The following is an 18,854-nucleotide window of genomic DNA, read 5'->3' as shown; positions in this document are numbered from 1 at the left end:
ATGCTTGTGACATATTTCCTATGGTCAGAAGGGCCCTCTCTAACATATGTGATGTGCCCAAATGCACTTTGCTGTTTAAAAGATGTGTAATCTGAGTGCAAAATAAGGCTGAGTTCAAAGAGCTTGGATTATTCAACTAATTGTTTTGGGAATGATGTAAACAGACTGATAAACTCAGTGGACCTTCTTCTCACATCATAGGGCTGCCAAGGTCTACGGTCAAATCAAAGGTCATCTTTGAAAATGTTTTTTGTGTGTAGGCTCTCCAGTTTTTGAAAATCATGAAAATACATTACATACTTTGAAAATACATTGTTGATTATATCTCAGAAATTATATTGAAACATGGTTTTTCTGCATAAACCTCTACTCTCCTGTAGCTAACAAATGCATTAAGTGAATTTGATAATAGCTATGGCAAGGATTTACAATCAGCTGGAGGCCGTGTCTCATGTTTGCTTTAATATATTTTCAGGTTTGTTGTGTTTACGAGCAGAGTGTAGCGCAGACATGGGTCAAGAATCCGTTCATGTTACCGTGCATCTGGAAAGTATTCACAGCACTGGCACTTTTTTCCACATTTTATGTTACAGCCTTATTACAAAATGGAGGAAAATTCATTTTCCTCAAATTCTACACATAATACCCATAATGACAATGTGAATTTTTTTTTTTTTTTTTTTTTGCAGATTTATTAACAATAAAAAACTAAGAAATCACATGTACAGAAGTATTCACGGCATTTGCTATGAAGCTCAGAATTCCACTGTCATCCTTGAGATGTTTCTACAGCTTAATAGAGCAGCACAGTCTCGTTGATCTCCTGTGTGATATCTCGTGATTTGACCACTTCCGGGACAGCCTGCTGTTGCACAACACAAACACAGCATCACTTCACATGGAAAATGGTGTACAGCTGCAGTCACCGACACAGTCACAAAAAGTGCACTTGTTTTCAGTTCCAGTGGAGAAGGGAAGATCGACAAATGGGAGAGGTCATGTCGGTAAGGTTTTAGCCTACACACATGACAGAGTAGCTGTGGTCTCTCGCCTGCACAACCATCCTCAATGGGTCATAAACAAACCGTCACGTCCACTTCCACCACATCGTCTGTTTTCTTTGCATTTTCATTTGTTTTCCGTGTAATTTGCCAAAAAAACTCAAAGTGCCGTGTTTCTGATGGGAACAGACGAGGGCTGTCCCCAGATGTAGGATTATTGCGTCATATTTTAACCCTTTAGCGCACGCCCTCAAATGAGTGTGCTGCCTAATGGAGTCCAACTGGGGTAAATTCAGTTGATTGGACATGATTTGGAAAGGCACACACCTGTCTACATATAAGGTCCCACAGTTGTCAGTGCACAAACCAAGCATGAAGTCAAAGGAATTGTCCTGAAGACCTCTGAGATAGAAATGTCTTGAGGCACAAATCTGGGGAAGGGTAACAGAAAACATTTCTGCTGCTTTGAAGGTTCCAATGAGCACAGTGGTCTCTATCATCTGTAAATGGAAGAGGTTTGGCTCCATCAGGACTCTTCCTAGAGCTCACCGCCTGTCGAAACTGAGTGATCGGGGAGAAGGGCCTTAGTCAGGGAGGTGACTAAGAACCCGATGGTCACTCTGTCAGAGCTTCATCATTCTTCTGTGCAGAGAGGAGAACCTTCCAGAAGGACAACCATTTCTGCAGCAATCCACCAGTCAGGCCTGTGATAGAGTGGCCAGCTGGAAGCCACTCCTTAGTAAAACGTACATAGCACCCCACCTGGAATTTGTTAAAAGGCACCTGAAGGACTCAGACCACGAGAAACAATTAACAAACGCTTTGATGTGAATGCCAGGCACCATCCCTACAGTGAAGCATGGTGGTGGCAGCATCATGCTGTGGGTGATTTCAGCGGCAGGAACTGGGAGACTAGTCAGGATTAAGGGAAAGATGAATGCAGCTGTACAGAGACATCCTGGATGAAAACCTGCTCCAGAGTGCTCTTGACCTCAGACTCGGCACCGATGTTCCCCATCTAACCTGATGGATCTTGAGAGGTGCTGCAAAGAGGAATGAGCAAAAACTGCCCAAAGTGCACCAAGCTTGTGGCAAGAAGACTTTAGGCTGTAATTGCTGCCAAAGGTACATTAACAAACTATTGAGCAAATGGTGTGAATACTTATGTACGTGTGATTTCTTAGTAGGTTTTGTTTTATGTTTTGTTTTTTTGTTTTGTTTTTGTTTTAAGAAATCTACAAAAAAAAAAAAATCAAAAATGTTTTTTCTGTTGTCATTATGGGTATTGTGATAGAATTTTGAGGGGAAAAAAATTTAGTTGTGCTTGACTTTACACCAGGTTTTTGGAATTTTTGTGAAAAGATTTTGCTTAATTGATGATATGGAGTGTCATTAAAGGCATCGCGATCATTTCTGTTCCTGCATGCAAATACTTCCTGCAGGGAGGAATCACTCTGCAAAAGTGTGCAGGACGAAGGTTCTGCAGTAAGGTGATGTGGAGTTAAGGGGATGTTTTGTACCTGTGCGTAGTTCTCAGGGCGGGCCAGCAGCGGAAGCTCGTAGGCTGTGGAGAAATGTGTTCGGACCTGCTGCATCTGACCAAAACGCTCCCGCTTCCTCCATTTTGCCCTTCGATTCTGAAACCACACCTGAAAGGTGAACAGGTCTGAATGTCAAAATACTGGCATTATATTTATATTTGCAAACTGTTTTTTTACTTTCATTTTGATGCTCTGTGTGTTTCTTACCCTGTGTACTGCTAATACAATGCTGCTGGAACCTCAATTTCCCTGAGGGAGACTTCCCAAGAGATTAAGAAAGTTCTATGTAAAATAATATAATCTAATATAAGAAGAGTGTTACTGATTTTTATCAGAGAGAGACAAAGTGTCTTATCACACAGTTTCCAGTTGTAGTCGAGTTTAAAATGGGACTTTGGGGCCTAGACCCCAAATGATAATAATAATATGTTAAACTGTCAAAGTATTCAAATATTCAAATAGTGCCTTTCAAAATATTTAAGTTTGCTTAACACAAAGGGGGGCACAGTTGGAGACCACAGGCCTGGGTTAACAGCTTTAATTTCAGATGATTCTTAGGTCTCCAGAAAGATGCACAGTGGATCATTTATGGAAGAGACTATCCAGAGAGTAAGAGCTGCTGTGCTGAATGCTCTGTCTCCAAATGTTACATCTGTTGTGGAGGATAGAGAGCAGGACCCTTGTCTATGGACTGCACAGTCCAAGATGGTTTGTAAGCATGGAAGAAACTCGATTAGGTCCTGAAGAGCAGGACATAAGGTGTTTGTAGTGAGAAGGATTTTATAGGTGGCGCGGGGCTTAACAGGAAGCCATCAAGGGTCGTTGAGGATGGGAGCGATGTGCTGCCAGGGATTAGTATGATGAGAACCCTAGCAGCGTGAGTTCTGTACATACTTGAGCCTGTACAGGGCTTTGAGGGTCGACTGAACAGAACTCCACGGCAGTAAACCATACGGGAGGTGACAGACATCAGGAAGTGAGTTCAGGAGTCTGGACATGTTTTTGAGATACTAAAAAAACAGATTTGATGATAGGGATTTGATGTGACAGTGGAATGAGTGTTTGGAATCCAAACAACCTGCAGGTTGTGGACCTCAGAGGATGACTAGATGGAACAGCCATCCACAACAAGAAGATCTCCAACCTTCTGGAGCAGTGAATTGAAGCCATAACTATGAGCTCTGTTTTGTTACTATTTATCTTGAGTTTTTGAATGACATCCAGTTTTATATGGCAGAGACAATTAACAAATGGCACAGAGGGGAGCTGAGAAGAAGGTTCAGTTCAATTTATTTAATTTATTATAGCACCAAATCACAGTAAAGCTGCTTCAAGGCGCTTCACACAGTAAGGTCTAACCTTACCAACCCCTAGAGCAGGGGTAGGCAACCTGTTCCAGAAAGAGCCATGAGGGTGCAGGTTTTCTTTGCAGCCACTGACTCCACCAGGTGATTTCACTGATTAACTGATTCCATCTGCTCAAAGTGATATTAATCAGTAAAATCACCTGGTGGAGTCAGTGGCTGCAAAGAAAACCTGCACCCTCATGGCTCTTTCTGGAACAGGTTCCCTACCCCTGCCCTAGAGTAAGCACACAGGCAACAGTGGTAAGAAAAAACTCCCTCTGATGATATTGAGGAAGAACCTCAAGTAGACAAGATTCAGAGGGGTGACCCTCTGCTTAAGCCATCTAACAGTTACAAGGTTTTTGCAAAGGTTTACAAAACATTTTGCTTCTACTAGGAGAACGTCCACATGCACGGTCAGATTTGTGGAATTTTGTGGATTTTTAACATAAACCCCCAACTGTATCTAACTTTCAAATGTAGATTAAGATAATTTGCATAATATGACCTCTTGCAACTACAAAAGCATGCTGACCTCAGGAGATACTTTAATACTAACTTTCTGGACCATTTTCACAGATCTTCATTTGTACCATCTTTGACATAACACACAAAACACACACACCTCCATCATATTGTTCTGAAAAATCTATTAGAGGTTTGAAAGCTGTTTGTACCATCCAGAAATACCCTGTCAGTACCGCTGCTGTTCTCACTGTCACCAGCAAGAGGCACTTTGGTGCCCAGCCTGTTGGCTATTATAGAGGGAGAACATTCTTTGTGCTGCACACGCGGCGTTGTGACAGTAATTGGGAAAGATCTTGACAGCTAAGTAGCTGGTGGACTTCAATGAGGCTTTATTTATGTTACAGCCCCACAGAGAAAGAGCAGAGAAATGCCAAACCGGCCCCAGCAGGAGAGCCGTATGGGGTCCGAAAACACTTTGAAGTGAGCAAGCAGCTCAGAGGATTGATAACCCGCCTCTGCTGTCAACTCATGTCAGCTTTCTTACCAAAGCACAAAGACATACAAGGCTCAGTCCTGGCTACCATTTCTTGGCTTTTAAATGAAAGGTTTGTTGTGTTTTTTCCCCACAAATCCTGTATCATGCATGTCGTGTCTCATTTCCTTTGTTAAATCAGGCCAGTAAAGGAGTGATGCAAAACCACGGTGCACTGCAATCTGCATGGTGTGATTTGCTTAAAGGCAATGCATACTCAATTATGTTCTTCACTGTACTTGTGTGTTCACTCCTATTTTAGGGCCCCTTCACACGTAGTACAAATGTGGTCGATTGGCAGTGAAGCTGGCAGTGAAATTTGTCTAAGTGCCCCCATGACTGTGAGTTGCCAAGTACGCATGTGGCATGCCAAGTGTCAGCTCCCCCCACAACACGTGTGCATGTTTTGTGCGCTCCCCCCCAACATGTGCGTGCATGTGGTTTGGTGCGCCCCCCGCAGTGAGATACCTCTCATCTGATCACAGAGTGACATCTAGGTCTGTGCGCTGAACGGACAGGGGCATGGCTGGCTGCCACCAGCTGTGAGACATCTCTAGTTCTGGACACCACAGCTGCAGAACACGTATCGTGTTTTGACGGACACGCACGTGTGTGTGCTTGCTGTCCACACATGGAAATACATAAAAACATAGTATCGCTTTTGCGACAGGCTGGAGAAACGGACTGTCAGTTCACGGGGACATGCAGGCAGGCGATCTGAATGTCACGTGTCGGGCAGACACTCGCCAGGCCCGGCCCGGCCCGAGACGCGTGTCCTGTGAGCTGTGCAGGAATATATGACAAGCCAACAGTGCGACAAATACGCCACTTTCAGTCACATATTGCAGAAATACCCATAACAAACGTTGTTTGGTCAGTTATCATTGCGCTTTTTTCTCTTTATAAAAAATATGTTTATCTACTTGTTGATTTTTAGCCACTTCATGCTCCTGTATAAGATAGTGATTGTAGCGCAGTGGTAAAGTTTGTATCTGGTCATCAGAGTTTTTGTAAATTGCAGGTTCGAATCCCGTAAGTGGCATTTATTTTTTTAATTAACCAGGGTTATTTAACCGTAGGGTTCTGTTTTGCATCCCACTTTTATTTACTATTTATATCACCCAGTGATATTCACTAATTATACAGCTGGTTTAATTTTATTGTTCTCAACACGTCAAAGCTGCTCGCAGTGTTCCTGCTTGCACGCACGTCACAGCAGGTTCGTCACTCCTGCCCGTCGGCTCAATGTTTTCGTGGTTCTTCTACAAGCTGTTCCGGTGTGATTTGCCCTGATTTGTACTTATTGTATTTTGTGTGAAGGGGCCCTTAGGGCCGTGTAGTTGTCAGAATTTAACAGCTCACACATACATTTAATCACCTTCCTCTGTGAAATCACCATATACTGTGGTTTTACAAAATTACATTTTACAAACTGTGCAATATATTCTGTGCTATTTACATTTACTCTATCTACATTTAGAAACCAGACCTCCAGGGTTATTTTATTGATATTTTTGTATCTGTCTGTTTTGGATAAAATACTGAAAAGGAATAGGCTGAAGTAACAGCCATTATTGGTTAGGTGGTTTGATCTATCCCAAAAGTTATGAATTAGAGGTTTTAATAATCAAAAGTTTTAATTTATATATATTTAAAAAGTCGTGTCTCGTTTGACATTTCAGTTCCAGTGGTCTTTATGACAATTGCTTTTCCTATTTAATTTCATTTTATTATTGTGCAGCTGTATTTGTAGAAAATGTCAATGACAGTCAAATTAAATGGGATGTTTTTATCGTCTGTGCACTGTTTAAAACCAGTGATCGGTTTCTGTCCATCCAAGGAAACCAGTTCAAACAATTAATTTACAGAAGGAAATTGATCGTACAGGCTGAATTTGAGATGAGATGTAGACCACTGGCTCACAGGTCGTGTCTGGCCCCCGTGCTGCCAATTTGAGAACTCTGGTGATTCTCTGATGAACACCTGCAAATGCAGGTGTTCATCAGAGAATCTGCAGATGTCTGATGTTCTGCTGTGTGAGCTCTTTGGACTAACAGAACTGCAAAACTGAGAGACATGATGTTGTTGAAACCCCTGACCTTTGACCCCTGGCCTTTCCATGTATCTGCAGCACATATGACTCGGAGCTGAATTTACTTTCTCCCTTTGAAACTCTAAGACAGAAAAAAGCAAATATCTCCAGACGTGATGTTTCCAACTGAAAGCCGCTTGTTCTTTTATCTCATCAGAAGATCACTTGCAGTCACAAAATCACTGCTCACATACACTGTTGATATGCTTAAGCAAAATAAAATTCTGAACGTTTGACCTTCTGAATATAAAGCAGTAAAGTTCTTTTTTTTAATTATTATTATTTTTTAATTTCCAGTTTTGAGTTGCAGAAGTCGCGAGCTGGGGATTGTATTTCTGGGTTTGAGAACCTGAGCAGAATGCTGGACGTCTCGTGTCTTTTATCTTTATTTAACGTGAATGTTTAAGGCTGCCACTGGCAGAGTCGGGCCGTGTGAAGCCGCGTCTCTCTGAAGCAGGCGGTTCTGCTGCAGTGTCCAGCAGCGCTGACTATAACCCTCACACTTCCTGTGTTCCATCACAAAGCCTTTGTGATGCTGCAGTTGGTCGTGAGAAGAGATTCACGTAAAAACGCTGTTTGGCAAATGATGAATACTTCACAAAAATCTACACAGACTGCAATCAGCGCCCAGGTTGATTTGTGCCCAACTGAAACAAATCTTAAAATATCAATCGCCCATGGAGGGATTTTCACACCTACTCTGGAGACCACAGCAGGGACACATTCTTGCCTGAACAGGATGTTAATGAAAGAAAAAACACTGAAAATCCAGGGGCTTTGGTGGGCCACAGCGCACACGTACGTGTGCGCACACGGAAACAGAGGCCTCTTTTTGTTCACCAAGTGCCGTGTGAGTGTGCATACAAATCTAAGTAGGAAGTTACTGGAAGAATTTTGGTACGAGGTTTTTGCACTGGCTCCGGGTCTGACTAACTCCTGAAGAAATGACCTGGCAGACTCAAGAACAGAACCAGCTCGGGACTGAAAGAGAGAAGAGCACGTCTCCTCACATGTGGTGAAAGTCTGCTCCTCTCTAAGTGAACATCTGAGGCCCAGGCACTTCAACCCTCAGTCCACCCACCCCCCCACGCCCAGCCTCACTTAGCTCCTGGTCCCCTCCCGCCCCACCTTCCCTCTTCTACATTACCTGATAAATCTCTGGAGTTGCTCTGTTAGTGACGTTATCTTTGCAGAGCAGCAGATGTGAGGAATTCATGAGCTTGCATTGTTTAAACATTTTTTGTTTTAACACCTATCGATAGGACGTCTGGTTCAGAGGTTCTCGCAGCTATCAAGCGAATACTTGAAAAGAGACATTCCACTGTACTCTTTCAAACAAACACACCTTCCAAAATCTACGTTTTCAGCCCAGTGGCATTGTTTCTATACATTTATTGTTTATATTATAATTTATATGCACCAAACAGCAGTGCATTGTAATATGAAATGTCATTGCACATTAGTTACACTAGACATTTCATTTCTAGCAGAAATTCATATTTTCCACATTCTCAATTGTCACTGCATTGATTAAGTCCATTTTAAATGAACTTCCTGGACTTGGCGTCAGAAGTGTATCTGTATGTAGTGAAAGTGTTGATTTTGAAAAGACGTTTGTGTATCTCTGCAGTGACCGTACCCATCTCTGGATTCTCTGCTTTTGAGATACATCAAGAGATGCCTGGAAAGAGCTTATGAGGTTGCTGGACGGAGGTGTTTGGCAGTGCTGATTTTTTGCAGGAGAATGAAGGTCCAAGTCCTTTAGTCTTTCCTCTCTTTACTGTATGGTTGTGAGACTTTGACACTAAACCAGTGATCTAAGGCAACGACTGGATTGTTTGGTTTCAGGTCTCTTGGCAGATCCTTGTGAATTGCTTGAATGACTTGTATCAAATGAGTGGTTACTTAGGGAGACTAAGATGAGGAGGATCACTGGCATTGTGAGGAAACGTCAGCTTGACATTCTGGTGTCATGTGGCAAGCATGTAGGTGCTTGAGTGTTGATGACCCCCAGTGGCTGCAGAAGGCCAAAGAGACACCTGCGCTTCACCTGGGTGCAGCAGATGGATGATTATTTTAGAGATGTGGGGATGGACATCCAGGAGTTGGTTCCATGATGTCATGGATGTTGGTGAAGCTCTGCACCAGACATGTCCCAGACTTGACTGGATTGCATGATGACAAGTCATTAAGAGTTCCTCCCCTAACGTCCTGATTATAAGCATTTCTGCTGTTGGTAGCAGCATGGACATAAGTACCTCAGCAACAACATGTAATACACAATCTATCAAAAACACTGATTGGGCAAAACTAGATCATATCAGGTCTGGGAACATGTTCTTGGTGCTGTTCATCACCACATCTACTACACTAGGGAACAGAGGTGGAACGAAGTTACCATCAAGTCACTCTCAAATAATGAATCTGCAAGTCCCAAGTCAAGTCTCAAGGTCATAATGACCACCAATTGTTTGCAAGCTGACTTGAGACTTGACTTGGGACTTGCAGATTGATGACTTGAGAATGACTTGACAGTAGACTTTGTCCCACCTTTGCTAGGGAACTATACCTTTGTCTTAATTGGGAGCCTCCTATAGGCAAACCATTGGGCCACCCCCACCTACTGAAAACTGCCATCTATTTGCTGCAAACAGGTGCTACTTGGGCGTCCTCTTGGACCTTTCCAATTACAGGAGTTCTCAACACTGATGCACACTGGATGACACTCAGAGAAGAGCACCATATGGTCATGCTGTTGCACATATCTGACATTCCTTCACATTACAAGTTGTAAACCTTATCTTACGTTCCTTCATTGACAAGTCACTGCAGCTACACACCGAAGGATTGTGTAGAGAGATCTTATACCAAAGACATTCAGTCATCATAAAAATTAAAGTCCAAGCCAAACAACCTTTCAGTAAAACAAGAAGCACCAAGACCCCGAAGACTTGAAGACCCTGGGGTTAAAAAAATTAAACCCTGCAGCAGCCTTGCTGTCTTGACTTACCTGAACACGTGCTTCAGTCAGGTCGGTCCTCAGTGCGAGCTGCTCCCGTGCGTAAACATCAGGGTAGTGTGTCTTCTGGAACACCTTCTCCAGCTCTTCCAGCTGGTAGCTTGTGAAGGTTGTGCGGTTGCGCCTCTTCTTGCCCTTGTTGCTTTCACCGCCATCGCCTTTGTCCAGTGGATTTCTAAATCACTGCCTGGCGGTCTATCAGAGGCCGCCTTGACCGTGTGATGGTAGCTGTGTCCATTCCAGGAGGCTCAGAGTCTGTGGCCAAGTTAGTATCTGTCAAACCTGTGCTGCCCTTACCTACAGAGACAGGAAAGAAGTGACAGGTTCTTAATATACAGAGATAGGTACTGATACTCCTCAGATTAGAAACAAGAATGTCACAAAATTTATTTTGTGGCTGTATTACCATCACACATGATTTCAGAAGATTTGAGGAAAAGTATTCTGTGGTCTAACATAGATGGATTCACTAAGCACAATTTGTCACTTTTACAGGACAATACATGAAATAGTCTCTGTGTGTGTGTGTGTGTGTGTGTGTGTGTGTGTGTGTGTGTGTGTGTGTGTGTGTGTGTGTGTGTGTTTGTGTGTGTGTGTGTGTGTGTGTGTGTGTGTGTGTGTGGTGTGTGTGTGTGTGTGTTTAATGTATTGTGGCAATTAAAGATTTTGCAGTTGAAAAGCTTTAAGTTGCATTCCAGTATTATGTCCAAATTCGCATTTCAACTCTCAGCTGTCACTTTCAGGTGCTACAATACTGAACCTAACTGCAAGCAGTACTACAGCATATGAGGGATTTAAAGACTGTCTTTGAAAAGCTTTGGGAAATTAATTTTATTTACACCTGCACACAGTCCTGTGATGAAAAAAGAGAAGAAAATTACTTCACACCAATAAATGGTAAGTTTGTCCAAAATTATATTAACAAGTTAGTGTCAACATTACTTAAGTGGGATCAGCCTAATTAATTTGAGTGCTACCAACTGAAACACTTTTGTTAGGGTTGGTCCAACAATTCTCTTTTGTGTGCGTATGTCTGTTCACGTGTAAAGAAAGCAATTCTGATTTGAACCAAAACCTAGGGGAATATTGAGGTTCAGCAAAGGACAAAGATTTTTGATTTTGAGAAAAATAATAAAATTCAAGGTGACAAGCAAAGGTTAAACTTTTGCCTGAATGCTTATATTTAGAATGGCTGTTTCTATGAATTGGTTACAGATACAGCAGTGGTCACTATTAAATGCTAATATGAAGACACATATTCACTTTTTGTAACTTGAGTTTTAATCGAGTGACCTTGAAAGGTCAAATTCAATGTCATAAGTGTTAACCTAAACAGTTTGGGTTGAATATGGATTAAACATAGTGGAAGAGTTGTGTGTTTCAGTGTGGGGTCGCACTGAAACTTGTATTATGGTATCACTGAATCACAAAGATTAATTTGCATGAATAAGTATCAATCTCTCTGAGTGGCCTTTCTTGGTTTGTTTCTTATTATCACCCACCGGCCCCAAGCCCACAAAGAAGACATGCATTAGAATTGCAGTCTGTCTGTGCAACTGTGCTACATGATAAGTTAGACACACTTTGTTTTGCCCCTGATAATTTCAGCAAAATTGAACAGATTTTCAAAACATTTGAATGGGACATCCCAAATGGGTGTGTCTCAGACAGGTTGGTTTCACCAAGACTCTCAAGGACAGCTCACTTTACTGAGTGATTAATCAATCAGTCAATCTTTTTTTTTTTATATAGCGCCAAATCACAACAAATAGTTGCCCCAAGGCGCTTTGTATTGTAAGGCAAGGCCATACAATAATTATGTAAAACCCCAACGGTCAAAACGACCCCTGTGAGCAAGCACTTGGCTACAGTGGGAAGGAAAAACTCCCTTTTAACAGGAAGAAACCTCAGCGAACCAGGCTCAGGGAGGGGCAGTCTTCTGCTGGGACTGGTTGGGGCTGAGGGAGAGAACCAGGAAAAAGACATGTCTGTGGAGGGGGAGCAGAGATCGATCACTAATGATTAAATGCAGAGTGGTGCATACAGAGCAAAAAAGAGAAAGAAACAGTGCATCATGGGAACCCCCCAGCAGTCTACGTCTATAGCAGCATAACTAATGATGGTTCAGGGTCACCTCATCCAGCCCTAACTATAAGCTTTAGCAAAAAGGAAGTTTTAAGCCTAATCTTAAAAGTAGAGAGGGTGTCCTGTCTCCCTGATCTGAATTGGAGCTGGTTCCACAGGAGAGGAGCCTGAAAGCTGAAGGCTCTGCCTCCCCATTCTACTCTTACAAACCCTAGGACTACAAGTAAGCCTGCAGTCTGAGAGCGAAGCGCTCTATTGGGGTGATATGGTACTACGATGTTCCCTAAGATAAGATGGGACCTGATTATTCAAAACCTTATAAGTAAGAAGAAGAATTTAAATTCTATTCTAGAATTAACAGGAAGCCAATGAAGAGAGGCCAATATGGGTGAGATATGCTCTCTCCTTCTAGTCCTTCTAGGTTGTTGATTTTTTTTTTTTTTTTTTTTTTTTTTGTCAGCATTGGTTGGATAATTTTCATATTCCTAACCTAACCAATCAGCTACCAACAACCCACAAAGAAAAAATGAAAACCCATTCTTACTATCTTACGGGGCAGGAGATAAATGTTAATAATCAAATGCTCTATTCAGTATAAGTGGGTTGTTGTGTTGTCCTTAGGGATCTTGGTCAAATCCACTCATTCTCAACGTCACGCTATTAGCCAACAAATCAGCTACAAAGCAGAGCTTTTTCTTATCGTGCCCCTGTTCTCTGGAATGATCTACCTTCATCAGTAAAATAGTCAGATTCTGTAGAGACTTTCAAGTCTAGACTTAAGATGCACTTATTTCTTCTTTTGTATGGCTAGCATACTGGCATAGTATGTTACTATGCTTTTGATCTTTTAAATTAATTTTATTAGGAAATGGAGCGGGCCGTGGCCTCAACTTTATCTAAAGTCTGGGTCTTTTAATGAAGCTTAGGGCTAGTGGCCGGCGATCACCTTAGTATTTCTTATGTTTTCTTGTTGCTTAATGCTAACTAATGATACTGTATTTGTTGTCTTTCTGCCGCTGATTGTTTTTTTTCTCTGTTTGAGGTGCAGCTCCATCCAGAGATGGGAGTGGTGTCTTATTTCTGCAAGCCTCCCATCCCTGTGCACCGGCAAAAATTTCCTGTATCGTCGTTTTGTAAGTTGTTTTGTAAATTGTGTCGGTAGCAAGCAGAGGGTCACCCCCTTTGAGTCTGGTTTGCTTGAGGTTTCTTCTTCAGATCATCAGAGGGCGTTTTTCCTTACTGTCACCTGTGTGCTTGCTCTGGCAGTTGGTAAGGTAACATTAAACCTTACTTGTGTGAAGCACCTCAAGGCATCTTTGTTGTGATTTGGCACTATATAAATGAAAATAAACTGAAAATAAATTGAACTGAAATTACAAAATAAATAGCAAGTCCCTTCGCTGCTCCTTTGTTTGCACTCAGGGTAGCCACAGCAAATCTAAGATGGATCTGCATATTGAATTGGCACAAGTTTTACACCAGATGCCCTTCCTGTTGCAACTCCCGTTACATGGAGAATGTGGCAGGGGTGGGTTTAAACCAGGAACCTTCCACACTGAAACCAAGTGCAGTAACCACATCAAAAATCAGTATTAGGTCTTGGGAAGCATGATGGTTTTGTGGTTAGCATTGTTGCCTCACAGCAAGAAGGTTGTGGGATTGCTTCCTACCTGGTCCTTTTCTGTGTGGACTTTGCATGTTCTCCCCATGTTTGCATGGGTTCCCTCCAGGTGCTCTGGCTTCCTCCCACATCCGAAGACATGCAGGTTAGTTGAACTGGTGTCTCCAAATTGGCCATAGGTGTGAATCTGTTTGTCTATCTGTATGTGGCCCTGTGCCAGACTGGCGTCCTGTCCATAGTGTATCCTGTCTCACGCCCTATGCCTGCAGGGATTGGCATCCAAGCCAATTGAATGTGACAGTATAGATTATCAGCGGGCAGTGTTCGGTGCACGAATGTGACTTCTTATTTTTTGTTCATCGGACACTGATTGGAAAAAAACCCCATAGATTTCTTTCTACGAACAGAAAAGACATTTTAACCTATCTCATTTTTCCAATCTATGCACAGTACATAGAGATAATCTCGTGTTTTCCATGTCATGGATGCAGTGAAGAGATTTTGCATGTTGGATGGAGAAGTCAGATCTGAACTCCAGCTGACACAGGCATCCCTCCTGCTGTCACTGGGAAAGGCAGACAGATTAAAAAGCTTGTGTTCTTTGTGCTCTTTTCTGGTCTTCTGCCACCATATTCATAATTCATGACATATTTGTAGATCCATAAAGTAATTCACTGTGACTGATGGGCTGGAACAAAATAATTTTTTCTGATCCGTGAAGAAATTCCCTGATAGTTGTGAAATCTGTTGGCAAACTGTTGTCAGTAAGTGTGTGTAAGTTTGTTTTGGTAATGTTGGCATTACGGGCTGCACAGTCCAGTTGTGTTTTGTGGAACATTTTGGGATGCACTGGATAACAAAGAGCTGCAGCAGCTCCACTCAGTCCCAACACACATAAACACACTCTCTGTCTTCGCCGCATGTGGCTGACGTCTGGTTCACGGCTGCAGAAAATCTGCCTGAATTCATTAGTTTTATTTTACGTCATTTAAGTTTAAGCCATGACAAAGAACAGAGATTATTTTTTGACCAATTTTTGTGTATGCACGCACACACATGCACGCGTGCGGTTGTGCGCATGCGCTGATTGAGTCCTCACATATTTCAGTGGACTTTCTACTGTTTCTCTCACCCTTAACCTTTCCACACCCTTACCTTACCCTAACCCTACCCCTACCCTTAGACTCATTAAGAAACTCTTCTTATCCCCAAATTAAACCATCCACCTGTGGGGTCCCATTATTTTGTCCTCCACAAATGGAGTGTGTCCCCACAAGTAAGTGTGAAAACAGCTTTGCGTCCCCACACCATTTCCACATGTGCACACACACTTCCTTCCTTACTTTATGGCTGCAACTTGACTGTAAAACCTCAAGCAGCTTTCTGATCATAAATTTCCACAGACAAGTTTCTGGCAGCTTTCTCTCAAACTGGCAGGTCCATCCTCAGAGCTCCCATCGTTCATTCTTCTAGCCACTTTTTTTACAAACATATGTGAATCAATAATCAGGCTTTTAAACACCCCGACATCGTGGATACTACAGGCGAATGTATGCCAATGATGTAACTGTGTGTACAGATTGTAAAGCTAGCAATAGCCGCCTTGTGGTTTTGGGCGATTTCTAAGTAGCTCCACCTACTTTTCTCCTTTGAGGCTAAACAGATGTCATTTCCAGTTGAACTAAAATGCCAGCTGTTCTATTATTGGTAAGCACAACCAACAAATGTTGGAAAATTGGAGGGGGGTATACAGTAACAGTGATGTCTTTTTCCGACAATCTAACGCCAGTTTATGTGTTGGGGTGGGGATGACACGAGGGTATGGCAAGATGTAAGTTGAAGAGAGAGCACTTTGTCTTTTGAAGGTTCTTTGGTGTCTTCATGAAGAATTACAAGGGGTCAAGGTCAGTTCTGGGAGCATGCGCTAGTGCACATGTTGCTGCATTCCACACAATACAGAACTGCATTGGATCTGAGATGGGAACCACTTAAGCAGACAACTGTCCACCCCCAACACTTGAAAGTAACCATCTATCTGCCTCAGCCAAGTAAAATGTGGGTGTATCATTGGTTTTTTCCTGTTTCTGGAGTCGTCAACAGTGAGGCACTTGTGTGCTGGATCATGGTCAGAGAAACACATCACATGGCAAAAATGACATAGCTGACATGCCCTCAGAAAATAAGTGATACTCCTCATCTGAATCTCTCAGTATCCATTTATTTGACACAACATCATTTCAGCAACACGCAATGATCCTCTGAACAGACCCAGTACCAAAGACATCCAGTCATTGCCTTATGTCACTGGTTAGCCTCCAAGTCTCACAACCATACAGTAAGAGAGGAAGTACCAAGACCCTGAATACTTAGATTGTCATTTGCCTGAAATGTTATGGACATCCCCCGACATCTCTGTCCAGGGTACATGTGACTCTGTGAGCTCTTCCCAGGTGTGTTTCGATGTCAGAGCCCAGAAACATGAACATCACCAAGATAAGTGAATCTGTCTACATTTATAAGAGTACCACTTCTTATTAATTTCTTAATGTCAGGACTGTGCACCCCATTAATTCCTCCAGCCTCCCTTGAACTAATTACCAGTAATGCAACCAGTCCCAACTGCCTCCAATTAGCAATCATGAACAATTTTATCATGGATGCTCCAGTCCCACAGTCCTCTGCTGGGGTTAAAGTTGGTGAGTAAGCAGATCGACGCAAAAAGACGTGTGAACTGCTGAGAAGTATCTGGGCATTGTGGATATGGACTCTGGTTTGGTTAAGGAGCTGTTGGGTGGGGAGGCTGTCGGATGGCAGCTGCCAACGTTGCAGTGAAGGGTATTAGTTTAGCTTTTTTTGGGGGGGGGGGGGGGGGTGCTGCTTTTCTCCACTGTTCATAGCAGGAATGCACCACTTGGTTTGACAACTGCCAAGAAAACCCAAAGGAAGAAGCCTCTTGGTAGATCATTGTGCATCTGTACAAGGGACGCACACTGCAGACATTTGTCCTGCAATGTCCCGGTCTCCCTCTGTGTGCACCCATTCTCCAATTATGTTTGTGAAGAACAAAGACTAAGGATAGCTTTATTGTCCCTGAAGACATTGGCGGATGTACAGTAATTGTTGTACAGCTAGCAATGAATTGCATAAACATCAATTAAACAGTCAGTAATAGAAGAATAGTGACTACAGACCAAAAATCACATTACTTTATTTAAAAAGCAGCCAGAACAAGCATGCTTTTGAGTCTTGTTTTTCTCTACTTTGGCATATTGTATCTGTGGCCAAATAAGAGCGACTTTGAACTCCTTAATCAGGGGTGAGTAGGGTCGTCCAGGATTGAGCCTTCTTCAAATTCCTAACCTTGCACAGATGAGAAAGGTCATTTAAAGTTGTTCCTGTGATTTTGCTGCACACTCTGCCAAAACCCCACAGTCTGTTTTTATGTTCAGGGTAAGTGAACCACAGCAGCAGACAAAGGAGTCATTAAAACATTTTCATAAAAGAACTGTCGATATTAAAACAGCACAGCTTATGATAGAAGTATGTATGATGATAGGCTTTTCCAGACAGCATCCTTTTGTGGTTTGAAGGTCAATTTATTATCAATTTCAGTGCCAAGATATGTGCACAGCTGCATAACCTCAACCACCTGGTCTTCGATTAGAGCGAGAGAGATGACTGCTGGATTGTTCCTAAAATCTATTATCATTCCTTTAATTTTTCTTCAGTTTTCTAAGTTTTGTATTGGCTTTGTTGAGTTTTATGGCCCTATCTTACACCCAGTGGAAAGTCGTGCACAGGGCTGTGCCGATACAAAGCTTCACCTCAAAGAGCATTGCTGGCTGATCTAGGCCAGGTTCCAATGCACCCCGGCTTTTAAAGAGGATAACAGCAGACAATCTGATGTATTTCATGTTACACCCAAAACACATCCATGATTAATGAGCTAAATACAACCCCTTTGTATCATGTGTCCGATTTTACACTCAGATTATGCACTGTGTAAATGCCAAAGTGGAGATGAACACTCTCCAGATGCACGCTCACTGCACGCTTTAAACAGTGCAGCCTTGATCATCAAGAACACAATCTTTTATTTTTTTTTTCTTGTCCTTAGTTTTGCTTATGAACATTTTTATTACTTATTTTCTTGAGACCATTTTGTCCAAGCAAAGCATGCCTCACAGTGTACAGCAGGTAGCTCAGTGGATAAGGAGTTGCCTTTAGCTTCAATTTCTGGTCACACTACCTGTCTCTGTCATTGGATGAGACATTTCATTTGAACTGCATAGGACTGGCGTCCTCTCCAATGGAAGATGTAGCACAAACACCAATGGTCCTCAGTGTCCAAGTAGGATGCCTCACAATAAGCACAGAGATTTTTCACTGTCTCCATTTGTGGAAGATATACTTATGATGATCCATTAACGTATTGGCATGTGATGTTAATATTCCATCCATCCATTTTCTTGCTTTGTAAGTTGACCAGTGGCAAAGGTATTACCTGTAACATATACAAAATGTTACTTATTCAATTGGGCGACCCATTATCAAAGGTTAAAAAACACTGGACTGAAGACTTGGCCTCGGACATATCTGAAAATGACTGGCACTCATCCATCCATCCATCCATTTTCTTCCGCTTTATCCGGAGTCGGGTCGCGGGGGCGGCAGCTCAAGCAAAGCTGCCCAGACCTCCCGATCCACACACACCTCCCCCAGCTCCTCCAGGGGAACCCCAAGGCGTTCCCAAGCCAACCGAGAGATGTAATCCTTCAAGCGTGTCCTGGGTCTTCCCTGGGGCCTCCTCCCAATGGGACGTGCCCGGAACACCTCTCCAGCGAGGCGTCCAGGGGGCATCCGGAAAAGTTACCCGAGCCACCTCAACTGACTCCTTTCGACGTGGAGGAGCAGCGGCTCGACTCCGAGCTCCTCCCGAGTGACCGAGCTCCTCACCCTATCTCTAAGGGAGCGCCCAGCCACCCTGCGGAGGAAACTCATCTCGGCTGCTTGTACCCACGATCTCGTTCTTTCAGTCATGAGCCAAATCTCATGACCATAGGTGAGGATCGGAACGTAGATCGATCGGTAAATCGAGAGCTTTGCCCCCCTACTCAGCTCTCTCTTCACCACGACGGTCCTATACAGC

The 18,854-nt window shown here is 42.9% G+C and overlaps 1 protein-coding gene across 1 annotated transcript in view; it reads right to left on the bottom strand.

Annotated features, from left to right (window-relative positions):
• alx4a (ALX homeobox 4a) overlaps positions 1-18,854 on the bottom strand; it is a 51,433-nt gene that overhangs the window by 366 nt on the left and 32,213 nt on the right. Inside the window, 3 exon segments of the mRNA XM_034191366.1 lie at positions 1,269-1,287; positions 2,513-2,626; positions 2,628-2,650. Coding sequence (XP_034047257.1) covers positions 1,269-1,287; positions 2,513-2,626; positions 2,628-2,650 — 156 coding nt within the window.

This window comes from Thalassophryne amazonica, chromosome 2, assembly GCF_902500255.1.
Source record: "Thalassophryne amazonica chromosome 2, fThaAma1.1, whole genome shotgun sequence".
In the NCBI taxonomy this organism is placed as follows: domain Eukaryota; kingdom Metazoa; phylum Chordata; class Actinopteri; order Batrachoidiformes; family Batrachoididae; genus Thalassophryne; species Thalassophryne amazonica.
This window is presented reverse-complemented; position numbering and strand designations above follow the sequence as displayed.